The sequence below is a fragment of the Pan troglodytes genome, chromosome 1 (genome assembly GCF_028858775.2).
Source record: "Pan troglodytes isolate AG18354 chromosome 1, NHGRI_mPanTro3-v2.0_pri, whole genome shotgun sequence".
NCBI classification, from domain to species: Eukaryota; Metazoa; Chordata; class Mammalia; order Primates; family Hominidae; genus Pan; species Pan troglodytes.
In genome coordinates, this window is record NC_072398.2 from 203,721,147 (window position 1) to 203,740,491 (window position 19,345).

The 19,345-nt window shown below is 43.8% G+C and overlaps 1 protein-coding gene across 4 annotated transcripts in view; it reads right to left on the minus strand.

The window, feature by feature from the left end:
• WDTC1 (WD and tetratricopeptide repeats 1) overlaps window positions 1-19,345 on the minus strand; it is a 73,501-nt gene that overhangs the window by 37,710 nt on the left and 16,446 nt on the right. For all 4 annotated transcript variants that reach the window (XM_024357242.3, XM_016957114.3, XM_063783961.1 and 1 more), the window contains exons 2-3: window positions 9,478-9,624; window positions 7,345-7,428 (exon numbers count right to left, since the gene is read on the minus strand). In XM_024357242.3, the coding sequence (XP_024213010.1) occupies window positions 7,345-7,428; window positions 9,478-9,525 (132 nt within the window). In that variant the 5' untranslated portion in view covers window positions 9,526-9,624. The remainder of the gene's footprint in view (window positions 1-7,344; window positions 7,429-9,477; window positions 9,625-19,345) is intronic.

Here is a 19,345-nt window from a genome sequence, read left to right on the forward strand (position 1 = left end):
ACGTCCCCCCAGGCTCAAGCAATTGTTGTGCCTCAGGCTCCCAAGTAGCTGGGACCACAGTGGTGTGTCACCACCCCTGGCTAATTTTTGTATTTTTAGTAGAGACAGGGTTTCACTGTGTTAGCCAGGCTGGTCTTGAACTCCTGAGCTCAAGTAATCCGCCTGCCTTGGCCCCCCAAAGTGCTGGGATTACAGCACTTGCCCTAATTATACCTCTTAAATGTCTCTCAAATCCACTGACTTCTCTCCATCCAAATTACTGTTATTTTAGTTCAGGTAACCCATCACCTCTTCCTGAATCACTGTCATAACCTCTTAACTGGTTCTGCCTGTCTCCAGTTTAAACACCTGCAATCTATTCTTCATTTTGAAGCCAACATTAATTTTTTAAAAAGCATAACTCTGCTCAGGTATGGTGGCTCATGTCTGTAATCCCAGCACTTTGAGAGGCCAAGGTGGGTGGACTACATGAGCCTAGCGGTTCAAAACCAGCCTGGGCAACACAGTAAAACCCTGTTTCTAACTAGCTGGGCATGGTGGTGCGTGTCTGTAGTCCCAGCTGCTCAGGAGGCTGAGGTAGGAGGATCACCCAAAGCCCAGGAGGTCAAGGCTATCGTGAGCCATGATCGCATCACTGCGCTCCAGCCTGGGTGACAGAGCAAGACTCTGTCTCAAAAACAACAACAACAACAACAACAACAACAAAGGCCGGGCGTGGTGGCTCATGCCTGTAATCCTACCACTTTGGGAGGTCGAGGCAGGCGGATCACAAGGTCAGGCGTTCAAGACCAGCCTGGCCAATATGGTGAAACGTCGTCTCTACTAAAAATACAAAAATTAGCCAGGAGTGGTGGTGCACACCTGCAGTCCCGGCTACTCAGGAGGCTGAGGCAGAATTCCTTGAACCTGGGAGGCGGAGGTTGCAGTAAGCCGAGATTGTGCCACTGCACTCCAGCCTGGGTGACAGAGCAATTCCATCTCAAAAAAAAAAAACCAAAAAAAAATCTGATCATGTTGCTCTTATGGTCAAAACCATTCAATGACTTTCCATTGTCCATCGTCTTCCACGTAGCTTACAATATCCTTCATTATGAATAGCCCATCCACACTTAGCTCACCAACCTCATTTCTCATCCCTCTTCCACTTGGACTTTGTGACTAATTGTTCTCTTGAACTGAGTATTCTCTATTCTCTCTTGCCACACTCATATGTTAGCCTAACAAATTTACTGTTTTGTACTTTTTTTTTTTTTTGAGGCAGTCCCATTCTGTTGCCCAAGTTGGAGTGCAGTGGTGTGATCATGGCTCACTGCAGCTTCAACCTCCTGGGCTCAAGCGATCCTACTGCCTCAGCCTCCCAAGTAACTGGGGACTATAGGCATGTGCCTCCACACCTAGCTGATTTTTTTTTTTTTTTTTTTTTTTTGGAGAAACAGGGCCTCCTTATGTTACCCAGGCTGGTCTTGAACTTCTTTCTGGACTTGCCATCCTCTCATCTCAGCCTCCCAAAGTGTTGGGATTTACAGGCGTGAGCCACTGCACCCAGCCTACATTTTTAATTTAAAAAAGTATCTTGGGCTGGGCGCAGTGGCTCACACCTGTAATCCCAGCACTTTGGGAGGCTGAGGAGGGTGGACCACCTGAGGTCAGGAGTTCAAGACCAGCCTGGCCAACATAGTGAAACCCCATCTCTACTAAAAATACAAAAATTAGCTGGGTGTGGTGGCGTGCACCTGTAGTCCCAGCTACTTGGGAGGCTGAGGCAGGAGAATCACTTGAACCCGGGAGGCAAAGGTTGCAGTGAGCCAAGATTGCGCCACTGCACTCCAGCCTGAGCGACAGAGTGAGACTCTGTCTCAAAAAAAACTAAAAAATCGGCTGGGCGCAGTGGCTCACACCTGTAATCCCAGTACTTGGGAGGCCGAGGTGGGTGAATCACGAGGTCAGGAGATCAAGACCAGCCTGACCAACATGGTGAAACCCCACCTCTACTAAAAATACAGAAATTAGCCAGCCATGGAGGCACACGCCTGTAATCACAGCTACTTGGGAGGCTGGGGCAGGAGAATCACTTGAACCTGGGAGGCGGAGGTTGCAGTGAGCCAAGATCGCGCCACTGCACTCCAGCCTGGGCGACAGAGCGAGACTCCGTCTCAAAAAAAAAAAAACAAAAAAAAAACCTAAAAAATTAAATTAAAAAAAAAAAGTATCTTGAAAGCCAATCTGTTATCTCTCTGGCCTATAATTCTGCACTCATCTGTGAAATCTCTCTTTTTTTAAGTTTTCATTTTTGATGGTATAGAGACAGGGGTCTTGCCATGTTGCCCAGGCTGGTCTCGAACTCCTGAGCTCAAGTGATCCACCTGCCACAGCCTCACAAAGTACTGAGATTACAGGGGTGAGCCACCATGCCTCGCCTGTGAAATTTCTCAAAATGATGATGAACACATTGGGGTTTGAGAGAGAGTATTTGTTGAGCATTATGTTTGATATAAGACAGAAGGAGTATGATAGGAGCAAAAGTTGGTACAAACACCATGGAAGGCAATTTTGGTAATATTTATCAAAATCACAGATGTGTATATCCTCTGACCTACAAATTCCACCCTAGGTATTTGTCTGATAAGAGATATAACCGCATGTGCCAAATGATGTCATAAGGAATGACCTTGTACATGCAAAAAATTGTAAATAATCTACATGTCTATTGGTATGGATAATTTAAGTAAATTATGGGTCCACATACACAACAGAACACTCTGAACCATGAAAGAATTAGAAATTAGAAATATCTTATGTATGAATATGGCAAAATTATGAAAGTATCTTTTTAAAGATACTTCATTGTTTTAGACCTTTTTTTTTAGTAAGTTGTTGATTTTCTTACTGAAACAGCAAATATGTTAGGCTAACATTTGTGAGAAAAGGTAAGAATTTTATGCATAAAATTCCTCTGAAAGGATACTAAAACTCATTATATTAGTCAATTCCACGTAAGTGGATTACGTAGCTGGGAAAAATAATGAGGAGATGACTTTTTAAACTTTTGAATTTGAACCATATGAATATTGACCTATTAAAAAATAAGGTGAGTGGATCACTTGAGGACAGGAGTTTGAGACCAGCTTGGCCAACTTGGCGAAACTCCATCTCTAGCAAATAAAAAAATTAGCTGGGCGTGGTGGCACACGCCTGTAATCCCAGCTACTCAGAAGGCTGAGGCACAAGAACTGCTTCAGCCCAGGAGGCAGAGGTTGCACTGAGACGAGATTGGCCACTGCACCACAGCCTAGGCGACAGAGTGAGGCCCTGTTGCCAAAAAAAAAAAAAAAAAAAAGAAAGTAATCCAAGTTAACTTGGAGGCTTTTTAAACTGTCAGCTCTGTAGGTATAAATTCTATCAACATACAGGAAGGGTAACAAATATCACAAGACTAGCTAAAGTCTGAATTTTAAATGGACATAAAATGTAAACTATAAAGTCAAAAAGTAAAAATCACACCAGATTATTAAGGCGGAAGCTACAGAAATCGCATGGTTGAATAGGGATAAGGTTATGAAAGCTACCTCTAACGTGGAAAATCAAAAAAGCCAATCACACCAACAGGTTTTTATTGAGCATCTACTAAATGTCTGACACTATCTCATAACAGTTCTCTTTCAGCTTCCCTTTGCATTTTTCAAAAGCATACAGAGTAGAAAATTGGAAAACCCAGGAAAAAATGTTTTGCCCAGATCATAAAGAAAACATAACCAGTAACCACCAAAAGGCAGGAGCTTTTACTGTTGATTTTCCCTCTTATCCCACCCTTACCTCCCACTAATCACCTTTTCTTAATGCCAAAGATAAACTATTATTGACTAACATGAGGTCCATATGTGACAATGATGGAAATAAAACAGGGAAGGAAATGACTGAAGAAGTTTTAAATAGCTAGATGCCATCAAATCACCATCTTGGGACTGGCGTCTTAGGAAACTTTAAGAGCTTTCCATAAATAACAACAATAATAGCAGCTAATGTTTGTTGTGTGCCATGGACTTATACAATATACTGGACACTGTGCTAGGTCCTTTACATAAATTAAGTGACTTACACCTAAGAGACATTATTTTACAGATGAAGAAATGGCCTTTAGAAGTTAAACAACTTCTCCAAGTTCATATTGCTTATAGAGGTATTTTAATTACTATTTGGGGTAATGCAAATAGTATTCCCTCCAACTCCAAACCAGGAAAGAGGAAAACAGATGGCTTTTTGAGAGTTAGACTGTAAAAATCAACACATTCAAGCTTTTTCTCCTTCTTGGCTACCGTGATACCATGTTCTCCTCAGACCTCTATGGCTATTCTTTCTGTCTTCAGTGGGTAGAGGAAGAGGAAAAGTAGGTACTCTCTAAATGCTGAAACACCTTGGTTCTTGGTCCTGGACCCTTTTCTTGCTCCTCCTGCTTTTCCCCCAGGCAATATTATTCAGGCATCCCATTCCATGGCTCTATAGAGTAGTGGTTCTTAACATTTCCAGTTTCAGGACCCCTTTACGCTATTAAAAATTACTGAGGATCCCAAAGAGCTTTTGTTTATATGGGTGATATCTGTCAATATTTATCATATTAGAAATTAAAACAATTTTTTTTTTCTGAGATGGAGTTTTGTGCTTGTTGCCCAGGCCTGGAGTGCAATGGCGAGATCTTGGCTCACTGCAACCTCCACCTCCGGGATTCAAGCGATTCTCCTGCCTCAGCCTCCCAAGTTGCTGGGATTACAGGCACACACCACCATGGCCGACTGATTTTTGTATTTTTTTGTAGAGATGGGCTTTCTCCATGTTGGTCAGGCTGGTCTCAAACTCCTGACCTCAGGTGATCCCCCTGCCTCAGCCTCCCTAAGTGCTGGGATTACAGGTGTGAGCCACTGCGCCCAGCAATTTTTTTTTTTAAACAGGGTCTCACTCTGTCACCCAGGCTGGAGTGCAGTGGCACAATCACAGCTCACTGCAGGCTTAACCTCCTGGGCCCAAGTGATTCTCCCATTTTAGCCTCCCAAATAGTTGGGACAAGTATGCACCACCATGCTTGGCTAATTCATTTTTTAAAAAATGTTTAGTACAGACAAGGTCTCGCTATGTTGCCCAGGCTGGCATATTCTTAATTCACTAAAAAACAACAATAAAAAACACATTTTAAATGAAATAACTATATTTTCCAAGGCAAAGAATTTAATGAGAAGAGTGGCATTGTTTTACATTTTTGCAAACTTCTTTAATGTCTAGTTTAATGGAAGACCAGTAGATTCTCATCTGCTTTTGTATTCAGCCCATTGCAATGTCATTTTTGGTTGAAGTATATGAAAAAAATCCAGCCTCACAAAGAAGCTGGAATTGGAAGGAATATTTGAATAGCCTTTTAAGGTAACTGTGTATATCTTTCTTTGATACTATGCCAAAACTCAACAAGTACTAATTTCTTTTAAGATTACAGTGTGGGCTAGGCACAGTAGCTCACACCTGTAATCCAAGCACTGTGGGTGGTTGAGGCAGGTGAATGGCTTGAGCTCAGGAGTTTGAGACCAGCCTGGGCAACATGGTGAAACCCTGTCTCTACAAAAAAATACAAAAATTAGCTGGGCATAGTGGCATGTATCTGTAATCTCAGCTATTCAGGGGGCTGAGGCAGGAGGATCACTTGAGTCCAGGAAGTTGAGGCTGCAGTGAGCCATGATGGCACCACTGCATTCCAGCCTGGGCAACAATGCAAGACACTGTTTCAAAAAAAAAAAATTAGATTCAAAATGTGATCTTGGCTGGGTGAGGTGGCTCACGCCTGAATTCCCAGCACTTTGGGAGGCCAAGGTGAGAGACCTGTTTGAGGTCAGGAATTGGAGATCAGCTTGGGCAACACAGCAAGACTCCAACTCTACCAAAAACAAAACAAAACAAAACAAAACAAAGACCCACAAAACACATGATGTTGAGGAAGAAAAGAGAATGGAACCAACATTATGGAGTCTCTATGTCAGACACAATGAAAAAGCTGAATTTCTGGACCAAAGAAAGGTCTGGCCTATCCATGGACGGGACAGGACAAACTTGAACAAGCGTTTTGGTTTTTGGTTTTGGTTTTTTTTTTAAAACATTTTATTATTTTATTTTAATTTTTAGAGACAAGGTCTTGCTATATTGCTCAGGCTGGACTTGAACTCCTGGGCTCAAGCAATCCTGTCTCAGCCTCCCAAATAGCTGGGACTATAGGCATGTGTCATTGAACCTGGCTTTCTTTTATTTTTTTCTTTTTTGAGACAGAGTTTCACTCTGTTGTCCAGGATGGAGTGCAGTGGCACTATCTTGGCTCACTGCAACTTCCGCCTCCTGGGTTCAAGCAATTCTCGTGCCTTAGCCTCCCAAATAGCTGGGATTACAGGCATGCACCACCATGCCTGACTAATTTTGTATTTTTAGTAGAGTTGGGATTTCACCATGTTGGCCAGGCTGGTCTCAAACTCCTGACCTCAAGTGATCCACCCTCCTTGACCTCCCAAAGTGCTGCGAATACAGGCATGAGCCGGTCTTTTTTTTTTTTAAATACCTATTCTCAGTCTATATCCCTACAGCATTGCTTTGATGCTAAAATAAGAAAGTGTGTGTGTTTGTGTGTGTGTGCACGTATACATTATGTGTATATGTATATGTATATGTATACGTATATGTATATGTATATGAAAACACTATAAATTCTATATTCCTGTATACGGGTAGGAAATCTGTATTCACTGCCCAAGCCAATAGTAAAAATAGTGGTATGGAATTGAACAAACTTTTTTAAAGCAAATAATATGTCCAAAAAAATAATTTAAGGCCAGGCGCGGTGGCTCACGCCTGTAATCCCAGTGGGAGTCCGAGGCGGGCAGATCACGAGGTCAGGAGATCGAGACCATCCTGGCTAACATGGTGAAACCCCGTCTCTACTAAAAATACAAAAAAATTAGCTGGGCGTGGTGATGGGCGCCTGTAGTTCCAGCTACTCGGGAGGCTGAGGCAGGAGAATGGTGTGAACCCGGGAGGCAGAGCTTGCAGTAAGCAGAGATCGTGCCACCGCACTCCAGACTGGGTGACAGAGCGAGACTTCATCTCAAAAAATAAAATAAAATAAAAAAATAATAATTTATATGTGACTATGTCAATTGCTGATCTTGATTCAGATTTAGTTGTCTACTGAAGGAGAAGTAACTGTCAGATATGGCCTGCAGAGAAACACTTGTTTATGCCTTGATAAGGCCAAGAGGATTTCTGCAGGCAGAGAATGGACAGCAGGCCATCTGCATCTAAGGTGCAAACTGGATCTCTTACCTGCAGCTCTGCTTCCAGGCCCAGCCGCCGGATAAAGGGGTCAGTGACATGGTAGCGCCGCTCAAAGCTCAGGGCACCCCGCTCCTAGGGGACAGAAACAAATTCGTGATTTCATTGATTCAATTAAATATGATTTATTATGTGCCTATTATATATCCAGCTCTTTCCTGGGCACCACAGGAGCTAAAGAAGACAACAAGGAACTGGCCTACAGGACTTTGTATTATTCTGGGGCAAGGATTAGAGAAGAATAGAAGACAGTAGTATATAATTAAGCACTAAGTTGTGCTGTTCATTTCTTTTTTAAAGAAAGCAAAAAATTTTTAAAAAGGAAAGAAGAAAAATTGGAAACAATAGGGAATAGTTCCATATTTAGGTTGGACAGGGTGGGCATCATCTTTAGGACACATATTGCACACAAAGGGAAAAAAAACCCCTGCTGATTCCGTGCCTCTAGGAAATGGCCCCTGTCTTTGAGGACCACTCAGTCTAATGAAATCACACACAAAAAACTTCCACAAATGGACAAAGCTAAAAGGATTCAGGGGCTGGGCATGGTGGCTTATGCCTGTAATCCCAGTACTTTGGGAGGCCAAGGAAGGCCAAGGAACCTGAGGTCAGGAGTTCAAGACCAGCCTGGCCAACATGGTATAACCCCATCTCTACTAAAAATACAAAATTAGCCAGGCATGGTGGCACGTGCCTGTAATCCCAGCTACTCGGGAGGCTGAGGCAGGAGAATCACTCGAACCTGGGAGGTGGAGGTTGCAATGAGCCAAGATCATGCCACTGCACTCCAGCCTGGGCAACAAGAGCAAAACTCTGTCTCAAAAAATAAAAATAAAAATAAGATAAATAAAAGGATTCAGGGATGCAGGGAAAAATACACAAATATGCCAAGTACATGGCTCATGTAGAGGCACATACTCAATCCTTCTAAATGGTGACCACAGCTTATGCTGCATGCCACTTGATTTTTTAAAAATTTTTAGTTAAAAATTTTTTTAGGTCAGGCATGGTGGCTCACGCCTGTAATCCCAGCACTTTGGGAGGACAAGGTGGGTGGATCACGAGGTCAGGAGATCAAGATCTCCTGAGTAACACGGTGAAACCCCGTCTCTACTAAAAATACAAAAAATTAGCTGGGCGTGGTAGCATGCGCCTGTAGTCCCAGCTACTTGCGAGGCTGAGGCAAGAGAATCGCTTGAACCTGGGAGGTGGAGGTCGCACTGAGCTGAGATCACACCACTGCACTCCAGCCTGGGCAACAGAGCAACACTCTGTCTCAAAAAAAAAAAAAAATTTTTTTTAGTACTTTAGTACTTTTTAGCTCTTAATCTGTCAAAGAACTTTCTCAAGCTCATTCAGATTTCATTCTCAAGGTTAGCCTACAGGCAGACAGCCATTATCATCATTTAACAACATAAAACTGAGGCACAGGAGGTAAAATGACTAAAGACCTATAGTTAGTTAATTAGGGCAGTGGTGAGATGAAGCTCCTGACTCCAGCTGGGGATTCTTACCAGTGCTGGAGCACATCATGCCTTGGTTTAATGTATTGCATTAAACCTCTATGGCTCCTTTTCTGAGGGTTTCTCTAACAAAGCCTGGGACTACTTCAATAATTGAACTTGACTGCCCAGTCATCCATTTATCTCACAGGTATCAGAGTGTCTTCTACATACAAACTGCAGAGGACAGGCTTTAGCACAGGAGAGCCTCAAAGAGAATACAAGCTGAACTGGGACTAATACTCTCCCAGGATCTCTTACATATACAACTTGGCAGCTGGAGCAACATGAAGAAGTTATATTTGCTCTTGTGCACCACCTGCCCAACACAAGGATGTGTATGTATCTGCACAACACATTGACAGCTCCCCTCCCTTGCCAGCCTGCATTAATCTCAGCAGCCCAGGCACAAGTATGTGGACAGAGTCTCCATGAAATCCATGTTCTTAGACAATACAAGATGGAGAGAAAGAGACCTTGATTCTAATCCTGGGTCTGCCACTAACTAGCTACGTGACTTTAGGCAAGTCACAGACTATAGATTTCAGTTTTTTCATCTGTAAAATCAATCTGTGGGAAAGAAAAGATCTCATGATCTGGTGCAGAAGTCTGGGCTACTTACCTTGATCTGCCTACGGATGAGGTCTCTAGTTATGTTGACTTTCGCCATCTTTTCTTAATGGTTCAACAGAAGGAAGCTATAATAGGATCTTCAGGACCCCTGAGCATTCCAGCCAAGCCCAGGTCCACAAAATACACATTTAATTACCTGGGGGAAAAAAATCATCAAACTTTGGAGGATGGATAATAAAGTGACTCCCAAGACCTAATTCCACCCCTAAAACAGCCCACCCAGTGAAGTGGCCCTTGCCTGTCATTTGTGGCATGGTGGGCTGGCCCTGCTCCATAGTGTTGAAAAACCTCTGGAATGGGTGAAGTGGGTGGGGAGAACAGTAGCACATCCCAACAAGCATTGGAACAAACACGGAAGAAATATGTTATGCTTCATCGGAAAATGGCAGGTTGGGTATAAGTATGAAGGATAATGGTAGCATATCCTTAAAGTTAGAACAAGGCAAAGCTAGAAAGACATCAAGTTTCACTTGCTCAGTAGGCATCTGTGGCAGCTCGTCTGAACTTTTAGTTATGCTTCAAATCTCTGATCCTCAGCTTGGCTCCCCCGAAACCAAATCAGTATCACAGACAGAACTCTCAAGGCTCCAGTAGATTCACAGAATCAAACAGTGTAAAGGAAATGTAATGGTGACCGTGTCCAAGACCCAACCTAATAAAGAAATCCTTCTTTAACATCCTCGTAGGGCCGGGCGCGGTGGCTCACACCTGTAATCCCAGCACTTCGGGAGGCCGAGGTGGGCGGATCACAAGGTCAGGAGATCGAGACCATCCTGGCTAACATGGTGAAACCCCGTCCCTACTAAAAATACAAAAAAATTAGCTGGGTGTGGTGGCGGGTGCCTGTAGTCCCAGCTACTTGGGAGGCTGAGGCAGAAGAATGGCGTGAACCTGGGAGGCGGAGCTTGCAGTGAGCCGAGATTGCGCCACTGCACTCCAGCCTGGGCGACAGAGCGAGACTCCATCTCGAAACAAAACAAAACAAAAAAACAAAAACAAAAAACAAACAAAAAAAATCCTGGTAGGTAGGCTTTTAGTCTCACTACTCTTTTTTTCCTGAGACAGGGTCTCACTCTGTCACCCAGGCTGCAGTGCAGTGGCATGATCATGGCTCACTGTAGCCTCAACTTCCAAGGCTCAAGTGATCCTCCCATCTCAGCCTCCTGAATAACTGAGATCACAGGTGCACACCACCTCTCCCAGCTAATTTTTTCTTTTCTCTCTCTCTCTTTTTTTTTTTTTTTTTTTGTAGAGATGGAGTCTCGCCATCTTGCTGAAGCTGGTATTGAAATCCTGGGCTCAAGAGATCTGCCTACCTCAGCTTCCCAAAGTGCTGGGATTACAGGCATGAGCCACTGCGCCTGGCCTAGCCTTACCACTTGTTGAAGCAACCTATTCCTGTGTTATACAACTCTGATTGTTAAAAATAATAAGCAATTCTATTTCTGAGGATTTGCCATAAGAAAAAGAAAAGTCAGGTGTGGTGGTGCAGTGCTGTGCACCTGTAGTCCCAACTACTCAGGAGGCTGAGACAGGAGAATCACTTGAGCCCAGGAGTTCAAGTCCTCCTTGGGCAACATAGCGAGACTCTGCCTCTAAAAAAGGAAAACAATTTTATCGTAACAAAACTCAAAATATGGCTGGGCACAGAGTGGCTCATGCCTGTAATCCCAGTACTTTGGGAGGTTGAGGTGGGAGGACTACTTGAAACCAGGTGTTAGAGACCAGCCTGGGCAGCAAAGTGAGACCTTATCTATACCAAAAAAAAAAAAAAAAAAAAAAAAGTTGGGCATGGTGGCATGCGCCTGTAGTCCCAGCTACTCAGGAGGCTGAGGTCGGAAGATCACTTGAGCCCGGGAGTTTGAGGCTGCAGTGAGCTATGATGACACCACTGCACTCCTGCCTGGGTGACAGAACAAGACCCTGTCTCTAAACAAATTAAAAATAAGTAAAATAATAAAAAGAAAACAATAGCTCTCTTTGGTTAATGATATGACTGACTTTTTCTACTTTTTAATATTTTCAAAATTATTCTATAAAAGCACACTAATTTGTAATCAGATTTAAAAATACTAGACTTTCAAGGAAAGTTCTGCCTCCTGGCATTTTCACCTTTTAGTCCTGGTTCCACCTCTGAAGCCACACAGAAGTTTAGTCTTTCTTCCCAATGATGGCCCTTTGTGCCCAGAAGACGGCTCTCAGGGTTTACCAGTTCTCTCTGCCAACCCTGCCAGTCATTAGGACCTCACAAGGCTACTTTTCAATCTCTCACCAGCTGGCCTCCTCTACTGAAATCACGTTTTTCACCTGATCTGTGAGCAGACTCCTTCCTTTCCTCTGTCATTTAACCACAAAAGAAGACTCGACACCTAAACATTATGTTATTGAAGATTTTGTTTTCCTTTAGTGCTAGGCATGCAGTAGGACAATAAAAAAAAACTCGCTGCCAAATTAGACGTTCTCATTCAGTCCGAGTTCTTTGGGGCTAATGCCTCCATAATCAATTTTGGGATAACAAGCTCTTTCTTTCCTTTCTTTCCTTCCCTCCCTCCCTTTCTTTTCTTTTTTTTTTCTTTTTTCTTTTTTTTTTTTTGGCAGAGTCTCGCTCTGTTGCTCAGGCTGGAGTGCAGTGGCATAATCTTGGCTCACTGCAACCTCTGCCTCCTGGGTTCAAGTGATTCTCATGCCTCAGCCTCCCAAGTAGCTGGGACTACAGGCACCTGCCACCACGCCAGCTAGTTTTTGTATTTTTAGCAGAGGCAGGGTTTCACTATGTTGACCAGGCTGGTCTCAAACTCCCGACCTCAGGTGATCCGCCCGCCTCAGTCTCCCAAAGTGCTGGGATTACAGGTGTGAGCCACCGTGCCCAGCCATTTTTTTTTTTTTTTTTTTTTTTTGTAATTGAGATGGGGCCTCGTTATGTTGCCCATGCTGTCTCAAACTCCTGGGCTCAAGCAACACTCTCACCTCGGCCTCCCAAAGTGCTGGGATTACAGGCATGAGCCACCGTGCCCGGCAGGACCATAAGCTCTTTAAAAGACAAGAACCGCCAGGCGCAGTGGCTCATGCCTTAATCTCAGCACTTTGGGAGGCCGAGGCGGGCGGATCACGAGGTCAGGAGTTTGAGACCAGCCTGGCCAATATGGTGAAACCCCGTCTCTACTAAAAATACAAAAATTAGCCAGGTGTGGTGGCACACGCCTGTAGTCCCAGCTACTCAGGAGGCTGAGGCAGGATAATCATTTGAACCCGGGAGGCGGAGGTTGCAGTGAGCCTAGTCTGTACCACTGCACTCCAGCCTGGGTGACAGAGCAAGACTCTGTCTCAAAAAGAAAAAACAAACAAACAAAAAAACAGGCAAGAAACTTCCCTTATAACATGAAACCATTCAGCAGTGCCATCTTAGTGTCATTACCAGGGAGATATGGCAGTCGCTGGCATTTTTAAGAGTAAGCATCAAGAACACCAGGAATACCAGCTGAGAACTATAGTTTCATGATGATTTTTGCAGGAGTCTTTGGCCATCAGATTAAAAATGTGAATTTGAACAAATTAATGTAAGCTAAACACTAGCCTGAAATGGCATCTATAGCTCTGCTTTGTGATATACTGGTCAAAGCCAAACAACAACAATAATTTCCCCACAAGCACCAAGAATATGAGGTGAGGATGATTACACTGGAAATAACACCAAAGAAGTGAGTATATCTGGTATTAAGAAAGAACAGTTGTGTGGCCTTGCTTAAGTCTCTTAATCTTTCCAAGTAGACACTCATTCCTGTGACTCACAGGCATAGGACGCATTGGAACAAACACTGACGCGGTTACGTACGCTTCACCCGAAAAAGGCTCATTCCTTACCCCCAATACCCTTTTCCTTAGAAGGCTGCTGTGGAGCTCAAATGAAACAATGTAAGTCAAAAGGTTTTTAAGAATATAAATGCTTTTATTTACTAAGAAATATATGTTGCCAGGCCGGGCGCGGTGGCTCACGCCTGTAATCCCAGCGCTTTGGGAGGCCGAGGTGGGCGGATCACGAGGTCAAGAGATCAAGACCATCCTGGCTAACATGGTGAAACCCCGTCTCTACTAAAAATACAAAAAATTAGCCGGGCGTGGTGGCAGGCACCTGTAGTCCCAGCTACTCGGGAGGCTGAGGCAGGAGAATGGCAGTGAATCCGGGAGACGGAGCTTGCAGTGAGACGAGATCGTGCTACTGCGCTCCAGCCTGGGCAACAGAGTGAGACTCCATCTCAAAAAAAAAGAAAGAAATATATGTTGTCAAATATTAAGCACTTACTATGTGCCAGGCATTGTGCTGAGGGTTTTACAGTCATTCATTCAACAAATGAACATAAGGAGCTTTTACTACATGCCAGGTGCTGTTCCTGGCACAGAATGAACGGATATATCAATGAGCAAAACAGGCAATGTCCTTGCTCATGGTACTTACATTCTAGCAGGAAGGGACAGACAATAAACAATGAAATAAATAAAAATAAGAAAATATCCAGTAGTGGAAAGTGTATGATGGCAATAACACAAGTTGAAGTGACAATAACTGGTGAGCTACTTTTAGACTTCAGGTCAAAGAAACTGTAGTGGACATTTGTCGAATTTTCTGGCTTCTCAGCATTTGAACGCTCCTTATATTTTGGGAATTCCCCTTTTGAGTCTAGTGGGAAGCAGAGCCCCTTACCACTATAAAGTGAGAAAGGAGGTGACTGAGATTCTCTTTCTGAGGCTCCCTTGCAGCTACAATGTGAATATATGGCCCAGGCTATGCCAACCAGACACATCACCCCTAAACCCTGAACTGGGATCTAGTGTCTCAGAGTCAGAGGACCACAGAGAGTTCACCTGGAGTGTAGCAAGGGGTGGCCACAGTGGCCATTAAGTCCAGTGCAGCAGGTGGTGTTAGCTGTGTAAGTAGTGGTGGCAACAGTGTGTTCACCAGGCTGAGTCTATGAACGATTTTAGTTGTGGGTCCTGCCTGCTGCCCAGTTTCTCTAGTTTTAGCATTCTTCAAGCATGACTCTATGACCTTCCCTGATGTTTTGTGAATTTCCTTAATATCTTTTCAATAATCAGCCAGAGTTGGTTTCTGTTGCATACAACTACAAATCCTGCCTGATAGAGAGGGGTTCTCTGAGAAGATGACATTTAGGCTGAAACATGACTGACAAGAAGCAGCAAAGAACTGGGGGAAAACCACTTCCAGGGAGAGAGTGCTAAGACCCCAGAAGAAGAGTGGTTCAAAAAGTTTTGGCCGTGTGTGGTGGTTCACACCTGTAATCCGAGCACTTTGGGAGGCTGAGATGGGTGGATCAACTGAGGTCAGGAGTTCAAGACCAGCCCGGCCAACATGGTGAAACCCCATCTCTACTAAAAATACAAAAATTAGCTGCGTGTGGTGGAGCATGCCTATAATCCCAGCTACTAAGGAGGCTGAGGCAGGAAAATCGCGTGAACCTGGGAGGCAGAGGTTGCAGTGAGCCGAGATCGTGCCACTGCACTCTGGCTTGGGCGACAGAGCGAGACTCCATCTCAGCAAAAAAAAGTTTTATGGGCTGGTCCAAAGGTACCAAGTTATCTCAATTGATTATTCACAGTTACATATTGAACTCCTTGTTCTACTGTTTCCCCTCTTGTCACTACTGCACTTGTCTTAAACAAAAAAAGCTTGTAGGGTAGATGCTCTTACTGTCATAATTTTACATATGAGGAAACATATTCATAGACATGCAACAATTTTCACAATGTTACACAGCTAAAACTGGAGATGGAACAGGAACTCAAACCCAGGGCCATGTGATTCCAAAGTCCATTCTCTTGACAACTATGGTATGTAATTTCCTAGAGTAGCAATCACTATGAGAATCCACCAAAAGAGCCCACTAAATTGCCATGACTTATTCATTAATTTTCTTAAAATGTTAATTGGGTATTTACCTAGCACCAAGCACTGCGATAGACAAGGAGGAATAATGAGATGAAACACATAGTAGCCATACTAAGAGAGCTCAGTATCAAAGAGAAGGGGTTTTTAGCTAAGACTGGTGTGTGGCTTGGAAATACTAAACGGAACAAAAATGGGGGGAAAAGAGAAACCAGACAAGCAGGAAACCACAATTCAGGTAAATGGTAAAATGGAAGTTGGGATCAAATTGGTAGAAAGGTTTAAAAAAAACACAAAATGTCAAATTTGGCTAGGCACGGTGGCTTACGCCTGTAATCCCAGCACTTTGGGAGGCTGAGGTATGCAGATCACCTGAGGTCAGGAGTTCAAGGCCAACATGGTGAAACCACGTCTCTACTAAAAATACAAAAAAAATCAGCCAGGCGTGGTGGTGCACGCCTGTAATCCCAGCGACTGGGGAGGCTGAGGCAGGAGAATCGTTTTAACCTGGGAGGCGGAGGTTGCAGTGAGCCGAGATTGCGCCACTGCATTCCACCCTGGATGACAGAGCGAAACTCCGTCTCAAAAAAAAAGTCAAAATTTAATACAACTGATGCCTACTTAGCATTCTTTTTTTTTTGAGACAGAGTCTCACTCTGTCACCCAGGCTGGAGTGCAGTGGCGCGATAGCTCACTGGAACCACTGCCTCTCAGGTTCAAGTGGTTCTCGTGCCTCAGCCTCCCAAGTAGCTGAGATTACAGGAGTGCATCACCATGTTTAGCTTTTTTTTATGTATTTTTTGCAGAGACAGGGTTTCGCCATATTGGTCAGGCTGATCTTGAACTCCTGACATCAATTGATCCACCTGCCTTCACTTCCCAAAGTGCTGGGATTACAGGCATGAGCCACCACGCCTGGCCTGGTTAGCATTCTGGTGAATATTTCTGCTCCCATCCTGAGAAGAAATGATAGCATACTGGTAGAGAGCTCATCTTGGAGCATGCCTATCTTCTCTCCTCTCAAGAAAAGGGACTCAGTGCCTTTCCACAAGCTTTTACAGGCAGACAAACATAACTAGAAACACTTTATTTTAAAAAATCATTTTGTTTTTTTCTTTTTTTTGTTTTTGTTTTTAAAACTGGAAACACTTCTAAGTAGAGATTTAAAAGGTTCACATCGGGAAGGAAATACCCTTAAATCTACCAAGGGGCATAACAAGTTTCATACTTCAGTCCAAAAGTCTCTCAAACACAAATAATCAGATCAATAAATCAATAGTTATTCGAGGATGAGAAGATTTAATCATGATCAAATTTTAAAAGCATTATTTTAAGGAGGGCTTTGAGCTCAGATATAAAATGACATGAATGAGAGATTTGGAATTGACACAATAAAGTTACATATATGATTAAACACTAGAAAAGACTACATCAAGGGGATTTCTACCTGGTGCAGTATGCAAATTACATAATGTTCAGTTCTGCTAAGAGGCAAAAAGGCTGAAATTAGTGACTAAGAATTCATAAAATAAAATTTTCAATGTCTATTATGCCAGGCACTGTGATAAACTTTGAAAATATAGCAGATGCCTGAATGTGGTGGCTCACGCCTATAACCCCAGCATTTTGGGAGGCAGAAGTGGGAAGATCGCTTGAGGTCAGGACTTCGAAACCAGCCTGAACAACACAGCAAGACCTTGTCTGTTAAAAAAAAAAAGAAAGAAAGAAAGAAGAAGAAAGAAGAAAGAGAGAAGAAGAGGAAGAGGAAGAAGAGAAGAGGAAGGAGGAGGAAGGAGGAGGAAGGAGGAGGAGGGAGGAGGGAGGAGGGAGGAGGGAGGAGGAGGGAGGAGGAGGGGAGGGGGAGGGGGAGGGGAAGAAGAAAGAAGAAAGAAGAAAGAAGAAAGAAGAAGAAGAAGAAAGAAGAAAGAAGAAGAAGAAACAGAGAGGAGGCCGGCCGGGTGCAGTGGCTCACACCTGTAATCCCAGCACTTTGGAAGGCCAAGGTGGGCAGATCAAGGAGGCCAAGGTCAGGAGATCAAGACCATCCTGGCTAACACAGTGAAACCCTGTCTCTACTAAACGTACAAAAAGTTAGCCAGGTGTGGTGGCATGTGCCTGTAGTCCCAGCTACTTGGGAGGCTGAGGCAGGAGAATCACCTGAACCCGGGAGGCGGAGGTTGCAGTGAGCCGAGATTGCACCACTGCACTCCAGCCTGGGTGACAGAGTGAGACTCCATCTCAAAAAAAAAAAAAAAAAATCAGAAAGAACAACATGAATTAATAAGTTAAACCTTCTCTATACTCATTTGTTCCTACATCTTAGAAGCACAAAAATGACAGTGAGGGAAATGAACTAAATACATCATAGTAGAATAAGAAAGACAACTTAGAAAACTGTAATGGAAAAAAGGGACCACAGGGACTATAACAGACCACAAGTAACTTTTTTTTTTTCTTTTCCTTTTTTTGAGACGGAGTCTCGGTCTGTCACCCAGGCTGGGGTGCAGTGGTGCGATCTCAGCTCAATGCAGCCTCCACCTCCTGGGTTCAAGCAATTCTCATGCCTCTGCCTCCAGAGTAGCTGGGATTACAGGCATGTGCCACCGAGCCTGGCTAATTTTTGTATTTTTTGCAGAGAAAGGGTTTCACCATGTTGCCCAGGCTGGTCTCGAATGCCTGGCCTCAAGTAATCTGCCTGCCTTGCCCTCTCAAAGTGCTGAGATGTGCCTGGGCACAAGTAACCTTTAACATGTATTCTTCATTCTAAAGAGAGCACAGTTAACGATATACCCTGATTTGCATACTTGAAGCTCTAATAACATTAATGGCTAATTTGTCTGCAGAATATAAAAGCTCAACAAAAAATTTCTCGAGCTAGAGGACAAAGGTTTTTTAATTTTATTTTTGTTTTTTGAGACAGGATCTCGCTCAGTTGCCTAGGCTGGAGTGCAGTGGTGCAATCACTGCATCACTGCACTCTAGCCTAGACCTCCCCAGCTCAAGCAATTCTGCCACCTCACCCTCCTGAGTAGCTGGGACCACATGTGTGTGCCACCATGCCCAGCTAATTTTTAAAATTTTTTGTAGAGACATGACCTCACCATGCTGCCCAGGCTGGTCTCCAACTCCTGGGCTCAAGCAATCCTCTCGTCTCAGCCTCCCAAAGTGCTAGGATTACAGGCATGAGCCACCACACCTGGTAGGTTTATTTTTTTATTTTTGAGACAGAGTCTTGCTCTATCACCCAGGCTGGAGTGCAGTGGCATGATCTTGGCTCACTGTAGCCTCTGCCTCCCGGGTTCAAGCAATTCTCCTGCCTCAGCCTCCCAAGTAGCTGGGATTACAGATGCCCCCACCATGCCCGGCTAATTTTTGTATTTTTAGTAGAGATGAGGTTTCACCATGTTGGCCAGGCTGACACGCCTGGCAGATTTTGATTTGTTTAATAGAGACAGGGTCTTACTCTATCACCACTATATAGTGGTGCGATCATAGCATACTATAACCTTGAACTCCTGGGCTCACACAGTCCTTCTTCCCACCTCAGACTCCCAAGTAGCTAGGACTACAGGCATGCACCACCATTCCCAGCTAATTACTGTTTTTTCCTAAATTCAGGGTCTTGCTATGTTGCCCAGGTTGGTCTTGACTGCCTGGCTAGCTTCAAACAATCCTCCTGCTTCAGCTCCCCAAACTGCTGGAATGACAGGCATGAGGCACTGTGCTCGGGCCCAAAGGTCTACTATAAGTTAGGATATTGTGGACCAGCTGTAGTAGATGCTCAATGAATTAAGGAGAAAGAAAGCAGCTGATTTCTGGGAGCTGAGATTATGAAAAATATAAAAATACTTAAGGCACAGAAGAAGACACAAGACACAATGTTACAAAGAAAATATGAGTTGCTATGCAGATGTTATACCTCCCAAAAGGTATTCTATTCCTGGAGCTCTAAAATGCC